At 35.3% G+C, this 17,540-nt stretch overlaps 1 protein-coding gene across 1 annotated transcript; it reads left to right on the top strand.

The window, feature by feature from the left end:
- Positions 1 to 10,145: 10,145 nt before the first annotated feature.
- PMP2 (peripheral myelin protein 2) lies at positions 10,146 to 17,311 on the top strand. Its single transcript, XM_003902906.4, has 4 exons — positions 10,146 to 10,350; positions 12,664 to 12,836; positions 13,048 to 13,149; positions 14,197 to 17,311. Exons 1-4 carry the CDS (start codon positions 10,278 to 10,280, stop codon positions 14,245 to 14,247), a joined length of 399 nt encoding a protein of 132 aa, XP_003902955.1. The 5' UTR covers positions 10,146 to 10,277; the 3' UTR covers positions 14,248 to 17,311.
- Positions 17,312 to 17,540: the final 229 nt, after the last annotated feature.

Below are 17,540 nucleotides of genomic sequence, written 5' to 3'. Positions count from 1 at the left end.
CAAGAAGCTACTTGCCTGTGGTGTGATTGTAACAGCACCAGAGTCCCCTCTGTCCTCTGCCCACCTGACTTGCACAGTCCTTGAGCTCTCACTGAAGGACCCACTCCGTTTAGGTTAAGGCATTCTATCAAAGCCATGTGGAAATTCAGGTGACCTGCTAGGTAGCACAGATTCTAAAAACCAACATTGCTGACTTTTTATTTTTTCGGAAGTCTATCCCTCTTAAAGCAGATACATAGATTAAATGATGGTGATATAGACAGATAGATAGCATTAAATAGAGACTGGGTGTTGTACACTATGGATAAGTTGCTCTAAAAGAGTATTTAAAACAGTCATCTCATTTCTCCATAAATCCATTTAAAATAATCAGGCTGGTGCATCTGTCACAACTGTTTACAACCTGGCCTTTGCAGAATGACATTTTATTACATGCCAGTCCTGAATTTCTAAATGCCTAGTAAGAATATAATTGTTAGAGCTGCACAGAATCCCTTAATAGTTTCACCAAAGGCTGTTGGTAGAAATTCATGTTCTCATGGCTTAGGGTAAAACAGCCTAATGGAGGTAAAATTAAAGGACAAAGCTTAAAATGCTGTGTGTACCTACGGCAGTGGAAAAAGAAGAAAGAAAGAGGGAGTATTTTATAAATAATCATTTTTTGCCTTAAATTTAAACATAGATAGTATTTGGTCAAATGTAAGTCCTTAGAGTCATGCCTATTCACTAGAGTAGAATGACCATGTAATTTGTCATCCAAATTGGACGAGAAATTAAAATTGAAAAGGGGCACTATTAACAATTACACTTGGAGAGTAGGCACAACCTGGGGCTACTGGAGGCAAACTGGGGGTTACTGGCACCTTAGTAAGGGTGAAACTGAAGGGTAATGAACAAAAGGACTACAACGTGCGGTTGAGACATGAACTGAATCCCTGGCCAAGGAAAGAAACTAGGGTTGTCACATTAAACCCTGAAGACCCCTGAGATTTCAACTGTGGCTGGAAGTGATGGGCTTGGTGCTGGCTATGCAGCTGCTGGATGTGGACAATGACAGTCATCCCAGCATGCCATGTCCTCCTCCTTCCTCATGATTTGAGTATGCACAAAATGTAAACATGCCTATGTTCCAGAAGTCAAGATGGTGTTCAGCCCCTGAAGTGATGTCTTGCACAAAGGGGAACATGGACCAATTCCTCCTTAATCAGCCTCTGCAAGGGAGCTGGAAATGACAGCTGCTTTAGTGACGTCTCAGAGCAGGGTCAGAGAGTTTTCCACAACTGTTAGGAAGAAGAAATTATGCTAAAAAGCACTAAGCACTTACTCACTTAAATCTTTGACTTCACACAGGCACGATTAAGAAAATAATAATGCTGTTCCTAATTTTCAAGATATTTCTCTTTTTATATATGTCACAGCTCAAAGCACAATGAGCCTGAATGAGAAACAAAACCCCCATGTTGAGTATTTTAGTAGGTGGAGTCAAAGATACTACTCCTGAGGAAATCATTCATTCATTCATCCAACAAGTTCTTCTCGGTGATCACTGTGCATCTGATGCTGTCTCAGGGACTAGAAAACATCAGACTTAGGTATGGTGTTCACAACTTCCCTTTTATATTTGATGTAGCAGAGTCATCTTGAAACATGACTCCTTTTAATTTCAGTCAAATCATGTGAAAATTTTCTTTTAAAAATACATTAAAAGGTATACTTAGGATCATTGATCTTTATTAAGAACTCACATAATCAGTCTCTTGGTACATCTGACCTGCCTTCAAAAATTACCATCTATCTCTAAGTAAATGACAACATAATATTTGTTATCTTGTATTAGATTTATTATGGAAGAAAGATAATAGAGGGACTTTTCATTATAGTGAGTTAATCAATGTAAAGTCATTATTTGTTTACTTTCTAAGCAGGTTTAAAATAAAACAAGTGAGAGAAGTTTTTATTCTCTCACATAAAAATATTAAGAATAAAATATAAATAATAAATATTCAGAATAGTTTTATAATATAATTTACAAATATATTTTATTCTGAATATTTATATTATTGTACATCAAATCCACACTGGTTTGTAGGAAAGTATTAATTATTTAAAGACTAATCATGCTGATGCCATCATTAATATATGAGTCAAGAATTGTTCACCATATTTTCCTTGCTATTGAACACTATTAATAAATTACTGAATAATAATTATTAAAATTAAGTAATTAAAAGGAATTAATTATACTAATATACAATATAATTATATATTATGTTAATTATATATTAATATAACAAACATTTATATTGTTAATTATGTATCATATTATGCTACATATTAATATAATAATATAATAAATCATTAATATAATTTATTATTAAAATTAAAATAATTTGTTTTAAGCACTTTTAGTAATATTTAATTTTTATATTTTTTGTGCAAAAATGCAATAAACATAATGGACATACTTTTCTTCACTGGCTATAAAAAGACAATGGACTATCCCAAAGATAGTAACCAAAAGTAGATGAAACATTAGGATGTAGTATCAGGACATAGTCTAGTCCCAAAACATACACTCTTATGATTTCTATCCTGAGTATTTAGGCCAAAAATATATCTATTCATTTTGGAGTTTGGTATCCAGGCCATTGTGTGCCTTTTTCCACGAAGGTGAGGATCAACCATCTAATTACCAGCCCCACTGATAGAACAGAACTCACCTGTTGACCCAAAGATGCATGCAGTGAATGGAATGGGGTTGGAAGACCAGTCAGACCGGGACTGGAATACTGCTTCTGCCATTGGCAGCTACATGAGCATGCATGAGCTGCTTAATCACTTAAATTTTCTCCTTTGCAAAATGGAGACTTATCTACTTCTCAGGATTGTGAGGGTAAATGAAGCCTTATAATAAGGACTGACACAGAAAATTCCTCAGGTCTTCTCATTTTTTCCAGATCCCCTTCTGAGTTTATAAGGAAATTAGAATGCAAAGAATAGGAACAATGTAATTGTTGAACATGTGCACTAAAACAGTGAGCAGAAAAAGAGATCAAGAGGGTCTCAGCAGAGGTAAGCTTAGAGCAACTAATTGAGAAAAATGAGCAGGGAATACAGATTCTAGTTTACTTTGTAAAACAGAGTTCGAATATGAGTAGATGCTTATTAAAAATAATATCTTTCAATACATAAGTTACAAAGCAATTTCCCAAAAGTTATCTTTCTCGATCCTCAAAATAATCAATATTTTACAGATAATAAAACTTCAGCCCAAATGAAATCCATGTATTAGAGTAAGTGATAAAGCTAAATGAGAACTTACTCCAAATTCACTATCACATTCTATCTTCCTAAATTAAGAAATAATGTCAGAACATGATGTACCACAATTTGAAAGCCACTGTGACAGAGATGGTTAATTACCCAGTAGAAATCTGGGGTTACGCTTCCATGTTATAGCATTGTTGCTAGAAAGAGTCTGCCAGCCAGGCACTGCATTGCCCAGTCCCTCCCCTGCCTCCCTGGGGCCTTAGGACAATTTTGCATTAGAAACTGAGTAGAAGTGATATGTGCCACTTCTGGGTCAAGGAAATCTGTGCCTGCCTGCTTGGAGGAGAGGTCTCTGAATACCTGAGGTCATGGTGTAGGCACAGGATGAATGGATCCAAGACCTCTGAGTCACTTCATGGAGAAAAGCTCCCCATAGACCAGGAAGACTTATACTGGACTGGACATCAAGCAAGAAATAAACTTCCAGGATAAGCCACTGAAATCCTGGAGTGTATTACAGCAGCTAATATTGCTCCGAATAAGTGTGAAATTTAAGAGATTTCACTTTTACAGTTTATCTCCAGTCATGAACATGTTATAAGCTGGAATTTAACTAAAAAAAAAACTAGTTTTCAGCTATTTGAGGAAATAAGGAATGGACTGGCATGAATTTAAAAAAAAAAAAAAAAAAAACCACTGTTTAAACTTGAATTTAATTGATTCTCTGATCTAACTTTACTTAGTCTGAAATATATATATAGATGTAAAAAGTTCATATGTACATTATACTTTCAAGCCATCATACCATCTTAATTGTTTAAAAAAATTGTAAGACACAATCAAAGAAATAAAGTAGAACACAAAATAGGCTACCTGGATACCATATGATTAGAAAATCACCTGAATTTTTTAGTTTGTATTTTCTCCTGATGAAATAAAGCTAGGCACATACATATTTTTCTTTCTTTCTTTTTTTTTTTTTTGAGATGGAGTCTTGCTCTGTTACCCAGGCTGGAGTGCAATGGCACCATCTCGGCTCACCGCAAGCTCCACCTCCCGAGTTCATGCCATTCTCTTACCTCAGCCTCCCGAGTAGCTGGGACTACAGGCGCCCGCCACCACACCCGGCTAATTTTTTGTATTTTTAGTAGAGTTGGGGCTTCACTGTGTTAGCCAGGATGGTCTCGATCGCCTGACCTTGTGATCCACCCGCCTTGGCCTCCCAAAGTGCTGGAATTACAGGTGTGAGCCACCGTGCCTGGCACAGACACATTTTTCACTGCTTTGCAAGTGAATTATTTTTAAGGGATTCCTTTTTTTCATAGCAATATGGAGCAAATGGCTAAATCCTAAAAAGTGTCTCCTACAGCTCTTTGTGCTAATAGTACAATCTACTTGGATGTCCTGTATCTGGAAAGTGTTAATATCACCTTTTCTCTAAGACGAAATGCAAATAAGTGGAAAAATGGGGAAAGCTCAGTATATGTTATCATGACCAGAGAAAGAAACTCAGATGCACAAATCTTGTCTTTTATTTACTCCCTGGTGTGTTAGTAACTCCAATTCTCAGGTCTTCCATTAGCAGTAATGATGTGAAATCTTAGACTAGCCTTTGGAAAAGAGGCCACGGTGTGTTAGATTCTAGCAAAAAACAAACAAACAAACACCGCTAATTGAATTGTTTAGAGGAATCACAAACACTTCTTTCCTCTCTTTATTGCCATTCAACAAAAAAGAAAAACTATTAACTACCTTTGGGGCTGCATAAATGCAATTGTCACCACAGTAACCAAAAGACCAAATATCCACTGGGAGACGAGAAAGTTGCATGAAATGGTTTGCATTAAGAAAGCAATTTTAATCTTGAAGTTGTTAAACTTAGAGTAAAACACTTATTTGAAACATGGAAGAGGAGGTTATCAGCCCGGAAGTGCCATTGTCACCTTATGCTAAATAGCTGTCTGGGAAAGGTACTGGCTACTCTAGTAACTGACTTCTGAAGATAAATCAGATCATTAGTCTCACGATGGTGTCTACAAAATTTCATAAGGTATCTTCCTAGGTAGTAATGGTCAATGGGCTCTTAATGGCATTTTCACAGTCTCCATCTGCAAATGACAAAAAATAATAATTGGATATCATGTGTCTTGATTGTTTACTTAATGTCTGTCTTCCTAACTAGAGTATAAAGTTCATGAGGGAAGGAGTTGTTGCCATTTCACTCATCATGTTATCTCTAGTACTATCACAGTTCAAGAAATACATGTTGAATAATTGTCTGCGTTTATGCTTGTGAGATAATGTACAGTGAATCTTAGAATCATCTTACATGCACTTTCCTAGTATCATAATAAGATTATGTCATACTGAACGTGGAAACAATTGCCTGCTTTTACTGCTGACTAAAGGAAAGACCAAATGAAGGAATGAGTGTCACTTAGTTATCTCCCAAGTCTTGCTCTTTCTGTATCTCCAGAAAAAGAAAAGAAAGAGAAGGCAGGGGAGAGAGAGGGGAGAAAGAAGTTTAGAAGTACCTTCAAAACTTTTTTTTTTGTCAGCAGTACACTATTAAGGAGTACAGCATTCCGCATTTAGGTTTTCTGCCTAAATAAATGAAGGACCTTCAAACCCTCATCCTCACACTAGAGCCAAGACCTTGTATTGAGTGGGACTGCTACAAGAAAGCTGTGTGAATTTTAAGCTGACTCTGTATTGCACATAGGAACAGCAGTGGAGTTTAAAATGTAAACATTGAACCTTATGTTTCCAAGACAGAAAACTTACCATGTATATCATCATTTAACAGTTACTGCAATGACGATGTTTATAAATTTTGAATATAACTTGATAAATAGCTTAACTGACATCTTGATTCCATGTGATCAGGGACAATGTGTGATTTTGCTCATGTAGTATCCCAAGTGCAAAACACCATGCATACACACGTAGGTAATGAATAAACATTTGTTGACTGACTGAATGAAGAAAATAAAACATTTTGTAGTTTTTGTTTGCATCATATCAGATAATAATGTTATGAAAGCATCAAAAACTAGTGCTTATGATCAGTAGTATTATTCTTTAGATCTCAGGTGATATTATCTTCTTTCTCTGAAGAGGGTTTATGTTTATTTCTGACTAGTAGCTTGGTTCACTAGCTATCCCAGATCACATTAATCTAATTTTAAGAATTGACTTTATATTAGCACAGGTATATTTCAAGCTTATACTTACTCCTGTGTTGCAAGAGAGTCCCAAGACAAAGTGTAATGATCAACCAGATTCTTCTTCACTTTTCCCCTAACTCTGTAGCATTGTCATAAATGTTCCTTGGATTTTTTACCTCTAACCTGCCTCTTGCAGAATTCATAGATCCCTAGTGGAGCAGAAGCTCCAAATATTGGATTTGTCTCTCTGGATTTGCCTTTCTTTCCCAAGTCCTAAGCTCTTAGTTTTTCTCTGCCTTTTTATCTCTGATGCCTTGAAGATTTTTTTTTCTAATTTTGTTCATCTTTTTACAGATGAAAAGTTGGGTTAATTTGCTCATCTATCACGACCAGAAGTGAAAGTTCTAAGGTCTATTTTTATTTTCTTCCCAACTGTTTATTTAAAAATGACACTTTTTGGAATGAGATTCAGTCATTGGCAACAACATGGATGGAACTGGAGCACATGTTAAGTGAAATAAGCGAGACACAAAGAAAGAAATATCACATGTTCTCACTTATCTAAAAATCAAAACATTTGAACCCATGGAGATAGAGAACAGAAGGATGATTACCAGAGGCTAGGAAAGGTAGTACAGGAGTTGTGGGGGAGTAGGAGGGAGGTGGAGATGGTTAATGGTTACAAAAAAATTGAATAAATAAGACCTAGTATTTGATAGCAGAACAGTCAATAATAATTTAATTGTACATTTAGAAATAAGCAAGAGTAAAACTGGATTATTTGTAACACAAAGGATAAATGTGTGAGGGAGTGGATACCCGATCTTCCATGATGTGGTTATTACGCTCTGCATGCCTGTACCAAAACATCTCATGTACCCCATAAATACATATACCCACTATGAACCCACAATGTTTTAAGTGACCCTTTTAAGTTGATTATTTATCTTGGTATTCTATGGTATGCTTCTCCTGTCATCAATTATTATCAGAATAGTTCTACTTTACAAATAATTTCAAATTCGTTACCATTAAAACTTCTTGCTTCAAGCCTTTATCAAATCATGAATAGAATGTAAGTTCCATGAAGGCAAGGAATTTGATTCAGTAATGTTTAATCAGCACTTTCAACGGTGCTTGGCACTTAATAAGCTCTCAACAAATATGTTTGCAATTGAGTAAACAACAAAAATTGAGTTGGATCTTTGGCATCCAAGTGGAGGGTCAGGAATTCTTTGTTCATTTGCTATGTAATGATTGATTATCTTATTTCTTTTTCAAATATATGATTGGATTTAGCTTGAAGACAATCTATAAGGAGCACTTACGTGGTGTGTTATATAGAGTAAGATTTCCTTATTTTGTTTTGACCTTTGGATCTTCCTTTCAGTATATGATTCAAATAACTTGCCGTATCTTGAGAATTTACATGGACAATAAATTGGTGAAGAGAGAAGAACTGAATACACATCATAGAGAGACTATATGTATTTTACAAACATGTAGTCCAGTCTAAATATATGCATCTAGTTATAATGTGGTTCTGTGCACTCCTACTTGTTAGGACACTGATGACTTTCTTAGCTAGGAGTGATATAATGTGTCAGGCCTGGTTCAGTCTGTGTCTTCTCTCATTGCTTTAATCTGTGCCTTTGGCCCACGTACTGGCCTCAGAATCTCATCATGGTCCAAACTCATCTGGTCAGTTGTATTAATAGCAGTCAGGTACAATTGCTGATAAGCCTTAAGTAGAAAATTTTTTTCTTGGTCTAATATTGCTTCAAAGTTGTAAGTTTTCTGTCTTGGAAACATAAGGTTCAATGTTTACATTTTAAACTCCACTGCTGTTCCTATGTGCAATACAGAGTCAGCTTAAAATTCACACAGCTTTCTTGTAGCAGTCCCACTCAATACAAGGTCTTGGCTCTAGTGTGAGGATGAGGGTTTGAAGGTCCTTCATTTATTTAGGCAGAAAACCTAAATGCGGAATGCTGTACTCCTTAATAGTGTACTGCTGACAAAAAAAAAAGTTTTGAAGGTACAAATGATATCATCATTTTTGTAAAGTGTTTTGGAAAATCAAATAACATATCCACTAATCAAAAGCTCTTTATTTCATAGCTGTTTTTTCTATCCCAGTACAATGTACTCCCTCCAATTACACTCTCTTGGGTTTAGATTTGGGTTAGTTGGTTAGCTGAGGAATTTTCCTATTCACTATTTCTTTCCCACCTTGAGCTATTCAGGCACTGGGAATGTAAATGAAACTTCAGCCCACTGTGTATGATTTCACATGTTTTGTTCAGCTTGAACTCTAACTACATAACTGCAATAGTTATGTCACAGCTATGGGACTGGGTTTCCTGAGCCCTTGTTGCCAATGATTCTACCTGTTATGACCAAATTCATCATATTTTTGTGTGTTTCTTATTGTTGTTGTAAACAGTGCCAACCTGTTTACTAAATGTATAAAACTTGGTAAAATCAGTTGTTTCACAGTCAGAATTCATGCTAAGGTAAAAAAAAAAAAAAAAAAAAAAAAAACCTGCTAGGAAAGATATAGCAGTAATTAGAGATTCTCAAGAGCAACACTTACGTTCTAAGTGGATTTACATTTGTTCCCCTTGGCCAAAGACTGGGGCTTTGATGTAATATAGTAGGCTGGATCTTTTGATTTTTTTACCCCACTTGATTTTTGAGAAGAGCAAGAGTGTTTCTAGCCAATCATGGTGCTATCAGCATCAGGTGATCTCTGGCCAGGGCCTCTGTGCATGTAGCATGTATGGTATAGTATAATAGAAGCAGTTAAGATCATGGTTCAGAACCCAGGCACTGGCAGTAATGTTGGGTTCAGACCCGTCCTCTTCTTATTCAACTTTTGGAAGTAATTTACCTAATGTCCCCAGGCTCATTTTTATCATTGGTAAAATGGATGTAATAATAGTTCCTAACTCTTGGAGTCAGTGATATAATTAAATGAGATCACCTGTATTAAGCACTTAGCACAGTGTCTGGCCCATAGCGAGTTCTGAATATACATTAGTACTCTTTCTATAGGAAATCCTCTTTATAAAATTGTAGATTCATTTTAAATGACTTAAACACAAATGGTTATAGTATCCAGGAACCTGCTTAGTTCAGATTTTAAGTATTTTTAGCTGAAAATCTTTGTTGTGCTCAAAGAACATGTTATAGTGCTACTTCTTGTTTCATCACATGAATACAATTTCTGTGCTCTGCTGCAATAGACTGACTTCTTTGTCTGCCTACTCTGCCTGCCTGGGATATGTGAACTATGCCAAGCCTTCTTACCTATGAATACTTCCTCACACTGCTCCCCTACATTTCTCTCCCACAACATATTTGTGACTGTTATCATAATACTTACAGACATTTTCCTCTTTTTCTTCCCTTTCAATAAGAATTCTTAATTGTGCAGACTCAGGATTGAGAGTGACCGACATGCCTAAACACACACACATTCATTCACGATCACATAATTCACGCAGTCTTTTCCAAAGCATGAAAGGCCTAAGCCTTCTTATAAATGTAAGATCGATCAAAAAATTTTTGAAGATTCAAATAGTAATCTCATTCATTTTATAAATTTTTTTGGAGACAAAAGGGAGTATTATGTGGGGTTTTCTTTTATCCTATTGGGCGGGCAGCTGGCCATTGAAGAGCCATTCATTGCTTAGTCCCGACACTGCCTTTCCCCATTGGCTCTCTGTAAGAGTCACATGCTTTGGGCGTCCTTGAAAAGAATCTTCTCAGGCCTCAGCATCTTATCTGAGTCTCCTGAATCCCACTTAGAACTGTGTTGAGCTCTCACCCATCACGATGAGCAACAAATTCCTGGGCACCTGGAAACTTGTCTCGAGTGAGAACTTTGACGATTACATGAAAGCTCTGGGTAAGAAATGCTTTTTGTTGTTCTGCTGAAAAGCTCCTTTTTAAGATAGCTACATGACATTTTCATCTAACACCTTTAACAGGAGACTGGGGGGTTTGCACAGGCCGCAGTACATTCCTCTTTTAGGATTAATCTTTTTTGTGTCATTCAGACAATTTATTTGAATTTTATTTGTGGTAACTTTTAATAGACTTTAACTTAAATGAGAGAGCTGCTTAAATGCATGAAACTCCCACTGATTTCAAGGGCAATTTCATACCAAGAGAATTTTGGTTGCAGATCCAGAGGAAAGAAAGCTTAAAAGCATAGTCAACCCATTTTCTGGCTTTTCTGAGAGCTACGTTCATAGCAACTAAAGTGTTCATAAAATAAGGAATTGCATATAATGCAAATCCTAGAAAACCTTAATTTAAAATTTTAATTTTTAGCTAAACTAACAGTTTTTTCTCTCTACCTCTAGGTTGTCCTTTATTACACAATCATGTAGATACAGAGAGTTTGAAAAACAAAAATACTTCCTAAAATACTATGTTCATAGCCTAGGGAAGTTACTGAGAGAAAAAGAACTGGAGTTGTGGCAGTAAACTCAAACTCAATTTCACTATCATCAGACGTTTCTGGAGTTGGAGCAGTGAATGGAGATGGAAAACCGAGTCATTAGTTACAACAACTTTATTTTATACTATTTCTAGAGTATGTCCCATCGATATAAACACAATAGATATGAAGAGTCTTTGGGAATTTTCAGAACTATATGAATATAACAAAGAGTGATGCCAGTGACCTGAGGTTGCTGTGCTTGTCAAAGTGCCTACAGCTTTACTTAACTGTTCAGAAAGCTTGTATAAAATGTTCTATTTTAGATAAAATGAGCAAAGTCATGTCATTGTTGCCTGGAACACTAGGATGAATTCATACTGTGAGACCGGTTAGATTTAAAGACTTCACTTTACAGCTGAGGAAGAAGCCAAATAAAAGAAAGTGTCCGTGAAGGATTCTCTAATTTCATTGTTTTCCAGTTTAGTGTGCAAAATAACACCTTGGAATTTGGTAAATATAAATTCTCAGGCTCGGTCCCAGAGATTACGATTTAACTTGAAAAACATTGTCCTAAACTGTATAAAATAACAAAAGATTAATCAGAATTTGAAGAAAGAATATAGTTTATAGTTTATTGGCTATAACTCTTAACTTCTTATTCAGTATATAAAAATTTGAGATCGTTTTAACCGGAAAAAGTATATCCAAGCATTGAGACTTCCTGGAAAACTAGTTTTTCTTTCATATTTTTTTATTTGACATTTTCCTTTTTTCATATATTTTATAGTCTTGGTAATAATGGTAGTAAACTTAAGAGGCTAATTGTGTTTCATTTTTGAAACATAGAAGAGTTTTTAAAAAAAATATTTTATCTCTCTATGATCATTTATAATAGTAGAGATCTCAAAGGTAGATGGATAGTTGTTTTCCTACCGGCTAGATATAGAAGCCACAAAATTTCAGAAGTGAGATTCTATCAAAAATATGAGGGGAATACTTCTCCATATCCATAATATGGTATTGAGGGAAAATATCATGGAACAATACGTATATGCTATAGTCTCATTTAAAAAATATATCTATAGTATTTATACATACAAACTAAAATCTCTAAAATGATTTATGCAAATCTATAATTAGTAATTTTCAATGGGGAATAGGATTGGATGTGATAAAAATAGATGACTTGCACTAGCTATTTCAGCTGGAAACTTTAACTCTTGAAAATCTGCAGACATTGGCCAGGTGCAGTGGCTCACACCTGTAATCCCAGCCCTTTGGGAGGCCGAGGCAGGCAGATCACGAGGTCAGGAGATCAAGATCATCCTGGCTAACACGGTGAAACCCTGTCTCTACTAAAAAATACAAAAAATTAGCCGGGCATGGTGGTGGGCACCTGTAGTCCCAGCTACTCGGGAGGCTGAGGCAGGCAGGAGAATGGAGTGAACCCGGGAGGCGGAGCTTGCAGTGAGCCGAGATGCACCACTGCACTCCAGCCTGGGCCACAGAGTGAGACTCCATCTTAAAAAAAAAGAAAAAGAAAAGAAAAGAAAATCTGCAGACATTACTTTTGGAACAACAAAACCTAAAACGTGTGAGTACTGGGCATGTATTTCCATTGGGAGTGAAACATGGGAGGAGACGCTTAGTAGTAAGTGATATTACCTGCCATCGACACACCTGGGGCACCACTGAGCAAAGGATGTGGCCACCACAGCCTGTTTGGCTATGCTGTCTTGGTCACCATAATTCTAACACTATCTTAATTTTCAGGTGTGGGGTTAGCCACCAGAAAACTGGGAAATTTGGCCAAACCCACTGTGATCATCAGCAAGAAAGGAGATATTCTAACTATACGAACTGAAAGCACCTTTAAAAATACAGAGATCTCCTTCAAGCTAGGCCAGGAATTTGAAGAAACCACAGCTGACAATAGAAAGGCCAAGGTAATCTTTAATGTTTCTCTTCAAAGTTGGCCCAGTGGGCTGCTTGAGAGAGAGGAATATTCCTGCCAGTGCTTAAAAGGATAGACTCCATTGTGTTGAAAAGGAGTGTATCTCCTGAGACATCTATTATGAAAATGGTTCAGTACTGAAAGAACTGCTTCTTTGATCAACAAATTTCAGGCAAGTCAATTGCATGACCTTGTCTTTGCAGAGCATCGTAACCCTGCAGAGAGGATCACTGAATCAAGTGCAGAGATGGGATGGCAAAGAGACAACCATAAAGAGAAAGCTAGTGAATGGGAAAATGGTAGTGGTAAGAGTATTTTTACTTCTAAATAGAGCAATAATGCTATATAAATAATTTGATTATATTATTTTCAAAACATTATTTGTTCTTTGGAATATGAATGGATAAAAATGACTAAGAATAAAGTAATAGTTGATGCTTAAGTGATATTTAAACTATTACAGACTCATCTTCAAGTACTGACCCAAGATTTTAGAAATAAAAAAGGCCATTTGTTATTTTACAAATAAAAATACCTAAAAATGGTAGTAAGGTTAGAGAAAGTGTAGGTAAATCTTACCAGTTTGGACTCACAAAGAAGAAGGCAAGTCTAAATTTTGAAAGCAAAATACACTCTGCAAGGTGTATTTTGTAGACTATTTGTAAAGTCATTTGTAGACTATTTGCAGATATCCCACCATTTTTCATTCAAGAGCCAATACTAACTTAGAATCAATCATGTCAATAAAGCAAGCTGAGCTCATTGGAGACTTCTAGTTGGCAGATGAAAATAATGACAAAGGTTGTATGTGATGACCTTTGACCATTTTTTTAAGGGTTAAGGCTTTATGTTCACTAATTAACACATACATTGAATGTAAACAGATTCATGTACTCTTCCGAATGTTTCTTTCTTTAGTACAGTGGTTCTTACCCCTTGCTGCACAACAGATTTACATGGGGAGTAAATACCAATATGAAGGCCCCCAAACAGATAACTGAATGTACATCTCTTGGGGGAGGAGGAGCCATCACTATATTTAAATGTTCCCCAGGTAACACAAATATGTAGATATTTTTTAAAATCACTGTATTATTAGATTTAAATGCAAGTGAATTATACATAAAAACTTGCCACTTAAAAAAATTCCTTTACAGTGCCATAGATCAACTTCTAAATTGTTTCTTCTATTTCAATGGTCATAATTCTGAATTACTGGAGACTGACAAACTGATATTTTATTCCTTTCTAAACTAATCTTATGAATTTATTTTGAATTTCTATTTTTATTACACATTTTCTGTTCTCTGGTTTGAACTTGAGATACTCAATTAACCTCTCTCTTTTTTAAGGAATGTAAAATGAAGGGCGTGGTGTGCACCAGAATCTATGAGAAGGTCTGAAAAATCGTTTCCTCATTGAAGTGGCTTTCGATCATTTAATGATGGAAATCAATTGCTTCCATTGACAAAACCTGAATACACTGCAAATGTTTGTTTTTGCTTTTGTCTTAATATATCAGATAGGCAAAGGCCTAAACTGAGAATTAATCTAGAAGTCAGTGTTATTTAAACAGTTTTAATGTGCATGCATGTTATTACTACATTAAAGCTTATATATTGGCCAGACACGATCAGTTGATGATGTCATTTAACTAACTACAAAATTCTAACCTATGTTGAACTTTGTATACTTGAAATGATAATAAAAAGGATATAATTTGTTAGTAAAAGGAAATCAAGGTATTGATCATAGTAGCAAACTCAAATGCTGACAGGGGCTGGGGAGTTATGGGGAAGGAGCATCAGAAATGAGGCAAGCTAGGAGAATGAGCTATTTTAATGTAAAGAATTGTAGTCTCAGCTAAAAGGGGTAGCCTCTACTCCAGCCAACATTTTAAAATTAATGGATAATTTATAGACAGTTAAATGCACAGATATTAAATATAGAGTTCAGTCCACTGTGACAAATGCATGCACCCATATAACTCACATCCCAATCAAGATACAAATCATTTTCTTAATCCTAGTACATTTTTTTCTGCCCCTTCCCAATCAGTGTCCTTTTCTGTTCCACCCCTACCAAAAGCAAGTAGTGGTTTGGTTTCTATCACATAGATTCATTTTGTCCGTTCATATAAAGGGAATTACACATCATTGATTCTTTTTTGTTTGCCTTTTTAAAATTCACCATAATGTATTTGAGATACATCCATATTGTTGCATGCAGCTGTAGTTTGTTTCTTTTTATTACCAAGTACTATTTCATTGTATGAATATATCACAGTTTATCCATTCTACTATTAAGACAATTGGGCTATTTCTAATTTTTGGCTGCTATGAATAAAGCTGCTACAAACATTTTTGTACAAGAGTTTTTGTAAACATAGGAGTTCCTTTACTTTAAATAAATAACTAGTCATATAATCACTAGGTCCAGTAATTTGTGACAGGCAGGAATGGGGGACAATTGCATTGTGCCCAAGTAATAATAAAACTATTTCAGATGTATTATATGATTGAGCAAATGAGAAAACATGTCGATGTTGATGTTGATGTTGATGGGAGTCAGGATGTCCACTGTGGAAAAATGAACATACAAATATGAAATGAGGGAAGGCAAGAAAGAACCATGTGAAAATGGAATAGAATTGATATAAATTCATAATTTCTAAACCATGTATATGTACATTTATATGTTTTATAATTGCATACACATGCCTGCATGCATATATGTGTGTGATATTAGACATGCATCTATGTGTGTGTATATATGTGTGTGTGTGTATACACATGCATATATTTACTAATTCTATCTGCCAAAAGGGCTTAGATACAAAAACACCTCAGCAGAAATGAATACACCTAACACTCAGATCTTCGTGTCTAATATAATTTGCCACTAGAAGGAACCAGGGCTACCTGGAAAAATGGCTGATTCCAAAGCAAGGGCAAGGTAGAAACAAGATGAGCCTGAAATATCTTGTTGTGCCAGAAAGTAATGTTCAAAAAAATAATAGGTATACTGCCAAAACATAGAGCCTGCTTGAAGGGGCTCCCATTGGCCAAACTTGAGCCAATTTGAGAGCAAAATAGTTGAGAAAAATAATAAATTATAAACCATTGGGAAAAAATAGAAATCCATGAATCCATACTGATATAATGATACATAATCAATAGATAGGTAGATAGATGACTAATAGAAGATAGATAGATAGATAGATAGATAGATAGATAGATAGATAGACAGACAGACAAATGAGAAGGTGTCTCCTTTACAACAGAATGTCATGGGCCAGCTGGTAAATGTGGGTGAAAGGAGTTCTGGAATTGGAAAACCATGATTTTTCAACCATCACAGTAAATACAGCTCAGGCAAGAATTATCAATCAATGCTAAAGCTAGGGGGAAATTTTGATTAGGAGCAGGATATTAGGATATTATTCTGGGCTTAAAGTATCTCCTCACACATTGTTTGTTAGTTTCTGGGGAAAGAACAGTAACTATGCAACGGAAAAAAAAATGGACAACCTCTTGACTGGGTTGTCAAAATTAACCTCACCAATAAACTGTGGATGTTCAACATGTGCCTTCAAATGTGACACACTGGGAAGGAAACAACATCGCTTTAACAAAAACAACAGAAAAAGACAGGGGGTTTTGACTGAATTCTTAAAAAATGTCAATATCATAGAAGACAAAGAAAAGTTGTGGAAATGTTTCAGATTAAATTATATTAGAAACACCTGAGAACTAAACATAGTAAGTGATACTAGACTGGATCCTATACTAGAGGTAACATAAATGCTCCAAAGGACAATGTTAGGTCAATTGGCAAATTGGAATATAGACAGTCAATCAGATAACAAGTATACTTTGATTAAGTAAAAGAATATGCCTATTCTTGGAAAATACACAATAAAGTATTTTGAGGTAATGGGCCATAATGTATGCAATCTACTCTCAAAAAATTCAGAAACATATATTTGTGTGCATTTGTGTGTGCAACAGTATACACAAACATACATAAAGAGAACAATTGATAAACAAATGAGGTAAAATTTAACAATAATATGATACACATAAATAGAGAAAGAGAGCAATTGATAGAGCAAATGAGATAAAATTTAACAATTGAGTAATCTGAGTAAAAGGTATGTGTGTTTTCTTTGAGATAGTCTGATTTTTGCAACTTTTTCCGTAAGTTGGAATTTACTTCCAAACACGATTGAAAAAAAAAAAAAAACCTTGCCCTTGGCAACTTCGTCTCTTTTTCAGCCTAGAAATGTCTGTGTTAAGTGGTTTTTTGTTTATTGTTGTTGTTTGCTGTTGTTATTGTTTTGTCCCCAGGCTCCAACTCAAACAATAAGAGTTTAAAAATTGCATTGTTATTTTTAGAGATTTGTGATAATACAACTTGTTATAAAATGCATTCCTCAATAAAGATAATTTCTCTATTATGCAAAAATTATGAGTGCTTTTTATTTTCATAACAGAAAATGTCAAACTGCACTGATAAGAAGGAAGGTAAAATAATCATTTCAGCTAACAGTATATTTGTTAGATTTGAAAAAGATTTTAAAACAACCATAAGAGAGGAAAAATAAAACAAAACTTGAAGTTTTAGTAAATTTGGGCTGCTGCTACAGCAAAACAAAAATAAACTGAATATCTAATAAACAACAGAAATTTGTTTC

This window comes from Papio anubis, chromosome 8 (assembly GCF_008728515.1).
Source record: "Papio anubis isolate 15944 chromosome 8, Panubis1.0, whole genome shotgun sequence".
NCBI classification, from domain to species: domain Eukaryota; kingdom Metazoa; phylum Chordata; class Mammalia; order Primates; family Cercopithecidae; genus Papio; species Papio anubis.
The sequence above is the reverse complement of the archived record's forward strand: the minus strand, read 5'-3'. Positions and strand labels throughout refer to the sequence as shown.

Coding starts and splice junctions, on each gene's coding strand:
- PMP2 (XM_003902906.4), top strand. CDS start 10,278: ATGAGCAACAAATTCCTGGGCACCTGGAAACTTGTCTCGAGTGAGAAC. Junction 12,837..13,047: donor CTGACAATAGAAAGGCCAAG/GTAATCTTTAAT, acceptor TTGTCTTTGCAG/AGCATCGTAACCCTGCAGAG. Junction 13,150..14,196: donor TGAATGGGAAAATGGTAGTG/GTAAGAGTATTT, acceptor CTCTTTTTTAAG/GAATGTAAAATGAAGGGCGT.